General features: G+C 36.4%; 1 protein-coding gene across 3 annotated transcripts; it reads left to right on the top strand.

The window, feature by feature from the left end:
• Window positions 1-884: 884 nt before the first annotated feature.
• On the top strand, window positions 885-11,446 carry LOC112500245 (pathogenesis-related homeodomain protein). Of its 3 annotated transcripts, none has more exons than XM_025103645.1 (9): window positions 885-1,145; window positions 3,310-4,087; window positions 5,050-5,215; window positions 5,336-5,459; window positions 5,702-5,814; window positions 5,900-6,397; window positions 7,632-7,907; window positions 10,276-10,365; window positions 10,456-11,446. In XM_025103645.1, the coding sequence occupies exons 2-9, from the start codon at window positions 3,432-3,434 to the stop codon at window positions 10,774-10,776; spliced, it is 2,244 nt and encodes a 747-aa protein (XP_024959413.1). In that variant the 5' UTR covers window positions 885-1,145; window positions 3,310-3,431; the 3' UTR covers window positions 10,777-11,446. The 3 variants fall into 3 exon arrangements, with proteins under 3 accessions (XP_024959413.1, XP_024959412.1, XP_024959414.1); XM_025103644.1 differs by having other exon boundaries at window positions 5,303-5,459; XM_025103646.1 differs by having other exon boundaries at window positions 5,303-5,459; window positions 10,276-10,372; window positions 10,456-10,542.

Here is an 11,446-nt window from a genome sequence, read left to right as displayed (position 1 = left end):
AATATTTTTTTATATAATTTAATTTAAGTTTAATAGTAAAATAATTTATTTTTGGTTTAATAATATAAATTTTATAAAGATAATAATTAAATATTATGTTAGAATGTAGTGATTATACTAATTATATTTTAGATTTAAAATGAGATGTTTATCCTGTATTTGATTGTGTTTATCTGCAGTTAGTTACACGAATTCATATATGGGATGAAATCAGATAGGGATGAATGGGTTTAAGAGTTTTTAAGAGTTTTAAGAGTTTTTAAGAGTTTTAAGAGTTTTTAAGAGTTTTAGCCAAATGCTTTATAATATAGTATAGATATAGATGTATATAGATATAGAATTGAAATCATATGAGACCATATTGTTTTTGTGAAATCATCTTTTTACATCTAAAACTTCACAATAATACTGTGAAAGTTACCTTTATATTATTTTTGCTATAAAAATTTACATTTTTCTTATTATTGTAATATTTTACCGTTAAATTTCAAATCTAAAAATATGTTGTCACGAAAACACCCAACCCTAAAGGGTTGTTTGTTTACCTTTTAATAGTTCCATTAAGAGGCAACATTCGAATCGTTAAGAGGCGAATCTTGTTTAATAAAAAAAAAATCTGCCTCTTAATGGTTATAAAACCCTCCGAATGATTTTGTATTATGGATCTCCCTTAACCATTAAGAGCCTTAATTTCATTGTACACAATTACCAAACAATTACATTTTAATTTACACTATATATTATAAGAACCTTTTAATTATTCTGACCAGTTGATCATTCTGCACCAAATCATTATCAATTGCCAAACAACCCCTAAATATACGCGTATATACGTAAATTTGAGGATGGAGGGAGTATTTAGAAGACTTTGAAAAGAAGAAAAACGAGGAGGGGAAGATTGGAGGGAAAGAGAAAATATATCGCGCGCAGATGTTGCGAAAACACCGCCCTCTCTATCATCACCATATCGAATTTTGTTAACTCACATCATCTACCTTTATCGGCGGAGAGTCCCTATCGGAGCCACAGACCCACCACCACCACCGACTTGCCTCCCCTCCCACCCTCCAAATTTATCACTTCTCCAAAACCCTAGATTCTTTTTTACGCCTATTTCACAAGATCTGTTTCTGTTCTTCAACGAGGTAAGCTACTCAACTGATTTTCACTCACATATTTATCTACATGTATGAATGTATATTCTTATGTTGTCGTATGCTTTATCTGGTGGGGTTTATTAGCTCGTGATATATTTGGGAACTTGCACACTTTTCATTTGCGATCTTTGTCAAGAAATGCATTCTTGAGCCCCGTTGTCGGAAAAGAAGTTAAATCATTTGAGGGTACCGGGAATTGCTGTTCATAGTAGTTGAATTTGAGTGTTTTTTTTTCGTTTCATCTAAAATAAGGAATATTTGGTGATAATCGTGGGTGAGACTTGGCCTGAATTGGGGCTTCAGGGCGTCATTTAGGTGGGAAGGGTCACAATACACATAGTAATAATAGGTTTATATGAATGTATATGCTTATCATGGAAACCACACATGAACAAATGGAACTTTTGCATCATGTCCATTGACTTATTATTGTAATTGGTATGCCAACTTAGGATCTCTTGGCATCCTGAACAAGTTCAAACCAATTAGGCAAGTCGAGCTGAGCATATTAGCTTATATGCTCATGTTGTTTTATTTCTTGTTTGATGGGGCTCAATAGCTGGTGATAAATTTTAATGAACTGGGGACTTTGAAAATCAAGTTACCAAGACCTGTGTCCATTTTCGTGATCCTATGGTTGTCAAAGAAGTTAAATCAGGAAAAAACTGGACTCTAATGCTTGTTTGTGATCACTGTTCATAGTAGTTTAGTTGGAAGTTCTTTTAACCAGATTAGGAACATTGGGTGAAAATCATGTGTGGGAGCTGGCTTGAACTTGGGTGCCTGGGTGTCTCAAATGGATGTTTCCTGATGGCACAACTTCTGAGGTTTTTAAATCATAAATTAGGTGCCTACATGGCATCTCGATACTGGCCTTTTATGATATTATGATCATATGCATTCATGATGATTTTTCTTTGTATTATGATGTCTTCACGGCATATTCTGAAATTCTATTGATGTGCCTCATGCCCAAACACTCACATGCACCTTCTCCAACCATGGCCTTACATGGCTACCTTGCTCTTCCTGACCCAACCTATTGTGTCAATGTTGGTTTAAAAATGCGCGCATAATGCGCTCTGATGCGTGATGCGCCGGAGGAAACGCATCAGATGGGCTGATGCGTTGCGATTCCATGATGCGCTCTCATCACCTATGCATCACACGATGCGTGCATCACCTATGCATTAGCGCATCCTGTATGTTTCATATTTGGGATCCCTTTTTTAGTTTTTAGTTGTGCTTTTTAGTTGATTAAAATAGAACGTGAGACTGAATGGTGACCTAATAGAAGAAGCCGACAACCACTAATAGAATAAGCAGAAGTTGCACTCGCATATCAATCAATGAGGGAGATGAACCCGTGTTGGGGTTTGATGATGCTGATCTTGGGGAGTATTAGTTGGTCATTTGGTCATTTAGTTTAGGGATTGGGGACTATTAGACGTTTACTTGTGTTCTTTATGGTAGTAGTTTGTGTGTTCTATTATTCCGATTCACGAACTTTTCAAGATTCTAATGCCACTTTTTGAACTACTTTATGTTATAAATGAAGTATTTTGACAGGTAAGTATTTTTAAGGTAGAAATTGATATGTAGAATTAATTTATAAATATTTTTTTGAATACCGGGCGCATCACGTGCGTGATGTGAGCGCATCAGCATCACGCATCAGCTTCCGGGACCCTTACCGCCTCGGACCGCATTGCGCTTTTTAAAACCAAGGTGTCAATGTCTGTGCTTTGCTTCATCTTGAGGCTCTTTTGGATTGTTAACATACTTTTGAGTAGCGTTAATCAGTTCATGGTCATTTCATTTTGTCAATTGACGCAGTATTATCTGCAAATAACACATACCAGATCACTTTCTCTTGCACTCCAGTTACATGTTTTTGGCCTAATTGCTTGGGGTATACTTCAGTGATAGAGTAAACAGGGTCATCTGTTAACTAGCTTTTCCATCCAAGTTAATTCCACTTCTTATAAACATTTTATTTTTGTAGTACTACATTGTGTGTTTTTTAAAGCAGGGAATTCCTCATGGAAAATAATTTTCCATCCTTAGAATTTGCCAATTTGTTTACCACAAAAATAGACTTCTCATAGTGGATCTGGTATACAGTAATAATATTTCTTTGTTATTGTTGCAGAGTTCCTTGCTTCGTTATTGTAGATAGGCTTGGATCTATTGGAGGGAGTTGCTTTCCAGTTCTCTTTCAAAAAATAAGTAGAAGTTGTGGCTTTTAAACATCTATTTGTGACATAAGTGACCATGGATGTTTCCTCACAAAAAAAGTTTGTCCAGGATAGGAAAAACTTAGCCACTGGGCAAGTTGTGTTTGAATCAAATCAAGAAGTGAATGCTGAGTGTGCATGTGATGAAAAGGCCCTAAAGAATCATGAGATTATGGGAAATCATAAGAGGATTGAAGTATTCAATGGAAGTCCAAATCATGAACCAGTAGATCTTACTGGAATGATTTCAAGCCCTAGGAAGACCACATCAGAACATGAACATGGAATGGAGGAGATCCAACCTCCGAAGTTGGGACATCCACCTGAGGATGGATCAAAATATTCAAGTCTTGAGCAAATCGAAGCAAATCAAGAAAATGAAACGAAGAAATTAAGTCAATCAGGTAACCAGAAGAGAGGGCGACCTAAAAAAAGAGAAAGAATGGTTACTGGGAGTCCCAGGGTCTTACGCTCAAGGTCACAAGAGAAACCTAAAGTTCCTGAATCGGTTGATGCTCCTGCACAAGATGCTGAGAGCGACGGAAAGAAGAGAAGGAAGACGAAGAAGATAAAAAAAGATCAGAACAACGAATTTTCAAAAATAAAAACACATTTAAGATACCTACTATCTCGAATGAGTTATGAGCAAAACTACATTGAGGCCTATGCTGGCGAGGGGTGGAAAGGACAGAGGTTTGTTCTTCAACTAAAACATAGACATTGAACCCTCTTCCATTTATCTTGCCTTTTGTATTCTTGTCTTCTTATGAAATTAAATATTGTGAAGGTGAATTACTCTTATATATGTTATACAAATGATATAGTATGAGTCAGTTGTACTTTGGTAGAATTTACAAGAAGTTGGGTTAATGTAATGATTTGATACCGAGTCCTGTACTGCTGGTGTAAACATGGATGTTTTTTTTTTCCTTTTTCTCTTTTTTCTTGACAATGCATCATGCATAAAGATGTGCATTCTGTGAACTATGCTACATTGTCAATATGCATTCAATCTTCATGCAGACTGTGCCATATATATAAATTGTATTGAGCTAAAACATCTGTTAATGACTTTCCCTATAAGATTCATAAATGTGTGCAATTATGTGCATTTTCAAGGTGCTCCGACCATTGTTTTGTTGCTGCCATTGCTTTGTTTTTTAACTCTTGTTTTTGTTGGCATTAAGAATGTTGGTGTCTTTCTATTGCTCTTTGTCGGTCTAGGGAATTGCAAGTTTTATTATTATTTGTAGGGTCTTTTTACATATCATCCACAAACATCAGGATTATCATAAGTATCTTGGAACAAGAACAATTTTCTTCTTTTCTTCCATTCATCATGATTCTATTGTGGCCTCCCTCTTCTATTTCACTGATCTATAGCTTGCATCATATTGGCTTCATGCTCTTGATCTATTAATATCCCTTCCGATACGCTTTTGTGGTCAGTGTACTTATTGATCAATATCACAATCCAATGCTTAAGTCCAACATAAATGATTGGATATTTGCATCTTTAGTTGGTTCCTTTAAGTAGGAGATTGTAACAGAGGATTCTCTCATTATTCAATTTCAGGCAGCTGTTTTACTTTTATGTGATTCCTCACTAATCCATCCTTATTTTGCTTATTGGTCTACTACTTGATGACAAGCAGCGCAGAAAAAATAAAACCAGAGAAGGAGCTTGAACGTGCCAGATCAGATATTAATCGTTACAAACTGAAAATAAGAGATCTATTTCAACGCATTGACAGCTCATTGGAGGAAGGAAAGATTCCAGAATCTCTATATGATTCAGAAGGGCTAATCGACAGTGAGGATGTAGGAGATGCCTTTTGACTATAACCTTGTTCTCTCATTTTTTTTCCACTTTGTTTTTAATAGCAGTTTTTGACCACATACACTCAGGAGATTGCTTATACGTCCCTCTTATTCTGGCAGATATTCTGTGCAAAATGTGGACAGACAGAAGTCCAGCTTGACAATGATATTATTCTATGTGATGGTGAATGTGAACGTGGATTCCATCAATTTTGTTTGGATCCACCTTTATTGAAAGAACAAGGTAGCATTTCAAATTCACACTATTGCTTGGTACTACTCTCTAATGTTCAGGAAAAAGTTTCATGTTTCAAAGTTTGCAACTTTGCATATTAAAAAAACAACTTTACAAGTTTACTACCATTTTCAGTTGATGTTAGTGTGTCACGAGGACAATGCTTATGGCCTTGGGATATCAACAGTATTTAGGCAATGGAAGTTCCAAACCTTTTAATGTCAACATTATTGTCTGTGTTTGGTATGCAGTTCCTCCAGGTGATGAAGGGTGGCTTTGCCCTGCTTGTGATTGTAAGGTTGACTGCATTGACTTACTTAATGATTCACAGGGGGCTGATCTTTCTATTGGTGACAGCTGGGAGGTCTGTTAATCAAGTTAAATATCTGTTATTTGGGTTCACTGCTATATTGCTTTGACATCTTCCATCGTATCTTTCTCAAGTGCAGAAGGTTTTCCCAGAAACTGCAGCCTCTGGGAATAAGCTGGATGATACTTTGGGACTTCCCTCTGATGATTCTGAAGATGATGATTATAATCCTGATGGTCCAGAGGTAGAAAAGGTAGAAGAGGAGGCAGATGGAGAGGAGTCAAGCTCTGATGAGTCTGATTTCTCTTCTGCATCTGAGGATTTGGGGGCTGTTGCAAATAATGAACAGTCTCTGGGGCTTCCCTCCGATGATTCTGAAGATGATGATGATTTCAATCCTGATAGAGTAGATTCAGATGAACAGGCCAAGACTAAAAGTTCTAGCTCGGATTTCACATCTGATTCAGAGGATCTTGGTGACATAAACAAGAATGAAGGGACATCACCTGAAGTTCAAGGGTCCTTAATGCCTGAAGACGATGAAGAAATAACAAAAGCAAGTATGGAAGATGATGATTCTGGCCCCATAACTGCAAAGAGAAAGGTTGCGAGATTGGACTACAAAAAGCTGCATGATGTGAGTCACATCTAGAATGCTACTGAGGTTCTGATATACCTGCACAATTTGTGTGACTGCACATAAATATAATTGACCAAGCCGCAAGTATGAGCTTGTGAAATATAAATCTTTTACTATTAAATAGATGGGTTAATTTCTTTTGCATGCATCAACTCCTAGTAAGCCTACTAAATAAATTCCTACAGTTTTTGAACAAGGGTGTAAATCTGAAAGTGAAGGTCTTGGTCTTCCCATAACAGCGCAATTATGTTGTATTGACCTAAAAAAAGAACAGGTAGGTACAGCTATGCTTTGAACAGTCCATCATTACACAGTCAAAAATGCATAAGCTTGGGCTAAGGTCCAATGCTACGCTTTCATTCACCTGGGACATCTTTTCTACTAATCATTATGACCCAAAAGCGAAAAACCAAAAACTGAGTGACATCCCAAAACAGAAAAAAGAATAATCAATAAGAATAGGATAACCATCCTTTTACTTGTTCTATGGATTGTGGATTTTTTTGTGTCCTTTGTTGGCCTCTTTTTTGTTGGATGGTTACAGTTTGTGTATGTATGATAATCGGCGTGTCTATACAAACACAAATGTGTATGCTTGTACGTGTGTATATCAAGTGACTCATCTTCACCCGTCGGTGTTGTGCAACTTTTACTAATTTAATATGCTCTTAGATAGTTTCCAGGAATTTACAGTTTTCAGGAATTTACAGTTTTATGGTTGCTCCATGTTGGTCATTATCCATTGTTATATTCTTATTGCATCATAAAAGGTTGACTCCATTTTTCAAGTTTCTCTTCCGTTATAGACTTTTATCCATCTAAATATGGTTACTTTCCCTGCCTTAGTTATATTACTATCAGCCATTTGTGGATAACTATATGGTATATTGGGATAAAAAATTTCTCCCCAAGTATAGGTTCCGTGGCATTTTCTTCAGAACTTCTAACCTATCTATCCTTCCATACCTACAGAGTCTTTGGTCACACCCCTTTTTTGATACTAGCCTCTTAAGAAAACAATGCAATTTCATCTGTCATATAATTTGGTTTACCTTTGGCTTCTGCATGCATTATGACGTTGTTTACTGTTTACTTACTCTCTTTTCTGCATTGAAAATTATTGGATGGAGTAAATCCACATATATTTACGTTGCTTTCTCTCATGTGCCCTCCGTTTGTCTTTCCCTTCCATGTTTGGCTTATTTTGGTTCGGCTGCCCTCATTTATATAGGAGACATATGGAAATGCATCCTCAGATTCAAGTGATGAGGAATTTTTAGATACTGAAGCACCAAGGAAACAGAAAAATACTAAAGGAGCAAAGGATGTGGATTTCAACCAACAACAGAAAATAAGTGTATTTACCCCTGTAAGAAGAACCAATAAGAAGCTAGACGTTGAGGGCATAAGTAGTTCTCCAGCACATGTGGGTTCATCTGCACCTGGTTCAAGTGATAGAAGTGGTACTAAATCATCATATAGAAGACTTGGGGAAGCTGCTACTGAGGTATCTTCACAATTCTTGTCATTCAATAATATAAATTCATTTTTTACAGCCATGTGTCTTGGATTTTCGTGTGAGTTCCATATCTTATTTTACTTTTGCATAATAATCTACTTGTGATATGGTGTTTGATCAAGCATCTTCACAGTTTTTTTCATTGGAAATAATGATACTTCCCTCCAAAGCACACATTTCTTTTTGCTCTCAGTATCCCATAATAAAGGAGCTGCATAAATTTTAAAAAGTAAAATTTGATATGTAAACACCGTAAGACACTATTATGCTACATTACTACCTTCAAAAATTTAGAAAAAAGATGAAGACAACCTTTTGGACAATTTGTACATGAATGATTACAGGTTAACTAAATTAGTCTTTATCTAGAAATGGTACTTTAGGACCATCAAGTTTATCTTTTTAGAATCTTTGTCAGATTAGAAAACAGAATTCTGGGTGTTAAGAAAAAGTGTGAAGTGGAAATCGTCTTTTGGGACAATATGCATTATATAATTGGGACTTATTTTGTTACTAAACATCTAAAAAGTTATGCTTTCATAGATCATATAGACATGGTGAGCTATTATGTTTGAAATTTGATAGAAAACACATTGAGTGACACTGATTTGAGTAACCAGAAATGCTTATCAAGTAAAAAAGTATATGTTGTAGTTGATGTTCTGTTGCGTGTTTACTATTGCTTAAAAATTGCAACAACCATAAGACTTGTATGTTTTGGGACAACCAAAAACCAAAACGGCTCATTTAATTTTGAACGCATTGAATATTATAATTTATTTCTTCTTCTTCCTCTTATTTATTCTTTTGAATGCAACTTACTTTGATTGTTTCTTTATGAAATGCAAGTCACATTTCTTATCCTACATTATTTTTTGACGTTCGGTTATGAAGATAGGATATACGGAAGTTTATTAGGGTGATTGCATGATTGTATGAGTGGAGCATATCGAAAAGTATACACTACCACTGAAGGAAAGCTAATAAAATGTTACGGGAAACTATGGGCACCATGCAAGGACTTTGCACCATAGACAGTAACTGAAAAGTGGGGGAATTCTACATATCAACCAAGATAGTAAATAGAAATAACCTAGACTTGCAAAACATGTGGAGGTTGAGAACTAAACATGATTAGTTAAGTCAATCTTATCGAAAGATGGCACTATTATCTTGATAAGTTGCTCTAGCAGACATTTTATGAAATGTACGATAATTCAATAACCCTTTTGATGACATTCTTGGAGGTTTATGCATAGAGTTGGGTACGTGAAGCGAATAAATCTTTGAGAAAGATAAATAGGCATGCTTGCACGAAAACTTTAAGAAAGATAACTAGATAGACATAAAAGGAGAAACAATTATCAAAGGGTTATTGACCCAGGGTACCTAGGTTACTGGTAGAGCCCAACCTTTCAGGAGGTCGATGGTTCAAATCTCACCAAAGGTGCGGAGTGTGCATGAGTATTTGCCGTATATAGATTAATAGATATTATATACTTCAAATATAGGAGAACAATTTGGTGGATGCTCAATGTCATGGTAGCGGATAAAATTTGGTGGGATTTTGACACAAAAAGTAATTGATAAGCACTTTATCTCTTAAGTATATCAGATTAAGGAGTGACTATCTTTTCCAACCATCGAACTTGGTTTTTTCATTCTTGTGAAATACAATTTTTTTTTGAAAATTGTGCGAATTTGGTTAACTTGTGAAACGTAACTGTAAAAACCATCCTACTTGATGTGTCTTGTCTAAAACCCCTCATTGTAGCGAAGTATAGTGTTTGCTTTTGCAAGAAAAATTGTTTGTTTGCACAAGTCCAATTATTAAAAAAGTCAATCGTCCTTGCATCAAGTCATTTCAAGACAAAATACATGAAATTCCTATTATTCATATTCTATGTTACAATTTGAACCGAAGATAGATGAGTGCATAGTCATAAGACGAAAATAGTGGGTGAAGTGGCCTTATGCATTCCCACTGAAGTTGTAGGTGGTGAAACCTGCTATGCTCTATGGATGAAAATATTGAGCTGTTCAGATATATGTTTTTTTTTGGAAAGAGGACCGTACCTTTGGCAATTTGTACTTTGGAATAAATGCTTATATTGTTTTTGGTAACCATGAGTAACTGGGCCAGCTTGTGTGCGCCTCGACTAATCCTATGGCCCTGAAGAGAACAGCCAGGAAAATTCCCAGTGGCCCTAAGATGACTCGAACCGGCGATGTATGGGCAGGAGCTCCAAGGCCTAGTCTTTATTTGTTGTGGGGTCATGAGTCATCAATTTTCCGTATTGCTATTGCCATATTCAATTTTAAGATGGTAATTTTCTTTCCCTTTTTCCTCGTGTAGAGCCTCTATCAATCCTTCAAGGAAAATCAGTATCCCGACCGGGATGCCAGAGAGAATTTGGCAAAAGAACTGAATCTCACTCACACTCAGGTCGATAGTAATTCAAATCAAACAGACAACAGTATATCTTCCACTTCCCCATTATCTTTTAACGTTCCATATTATGATTGATACTCACAGGTTAGCAAATGGTTTGAAAATGCTCGTTGGAGTTTTAACCACCCTGGAAAACGCAGTAAAATCGTTAAATCACAGCACGAGTCCAGCACAAGTCTGGCCACTGAGAATGCTGCTGGTCACAAAACAGTAGAAAAGAAGCAATCAGACAAAGCATCCGCTGAAAAATTAGTAACCAAGCAAATGAACGAGACAAGCTCTACACCCCCAAAATCTAGAAAGAGAAAAGGAAAGACAGACGATGAGGACTCAGTGATGTCTCCTAGTTTGAAGGACGGTTCTTCAAATCGACGAAGTGGCAGAGTTCAAGCTAAAAGATCATGACATCTGCCTCCAAATTCAACAGCATTTGTCGAGTTTTAATCTGACTCATGGAAAGGTTGGAATCTTGAATGGCTTCGATTTCAGGTGAGTTTGATAAAGGTTCTCTTTTACATAATTGGTACTTCACAAAATACATCTCCTTGGAATCAAGCACCAAGAAGCAGTATTTCTATCACATAAACATGGGGCGCGGCATCCTGAATATGGGGTCCGTGAGGACAAGTAATCTAATCCGGTGGATTTTATACCCAAATCTGTTCCGTTTTGTGGTGAGGTGTTGTAGCGGTTTAGCCGCTTGTGACCACCATGTATTGCATTTGTTCACTTCTACATTAGATTTCCTAAAAACTTGTTTCTTTCATTGAAAAGATAAGTAGACATTTTTTCTTCATGTGGACTAAATGAGTCCTGCTTATGTGCTGGAAACAGCATGTCTCTTGGAAAGTTGTAAGATTGTGTATTAATCGCTCCAAGACGAAATACGGGGTGCTTAGAGATGAGGGGGTAGAAGTCATTAAGGGGACGTTTACCCAAATGCCTACCCGGTAAGCGTTTACCTGGAAGAGTCAACATTATATTTTCTTTTGCTAGGTAAGATTTTAGTTCATCAAAACAGTGTCGTATGCAACAATTTACCCATTTAGTGCTTATTGTGTAAGAGTATCTATCC

The sequence above is a fragment of the Cynara cardunculus genome, assembly GCF_001531365.2.
Source record: "Cynara cardunculus var. scolymus isolate 2C chromosome LG 17, CcrdV1, whole genome shotgun sequence".
NCBI lineage: Eukaryota > Viridiplantae > Streptophyta > Magnoliopsida > Asterales > Asteraceae > Cynara > Cynara cardunculus.
The sequence above is the reverse complement of the archived record's forward strand: the minus strand, read 5'-3'. Positions and strand labels throughout refer to the sequence as shown.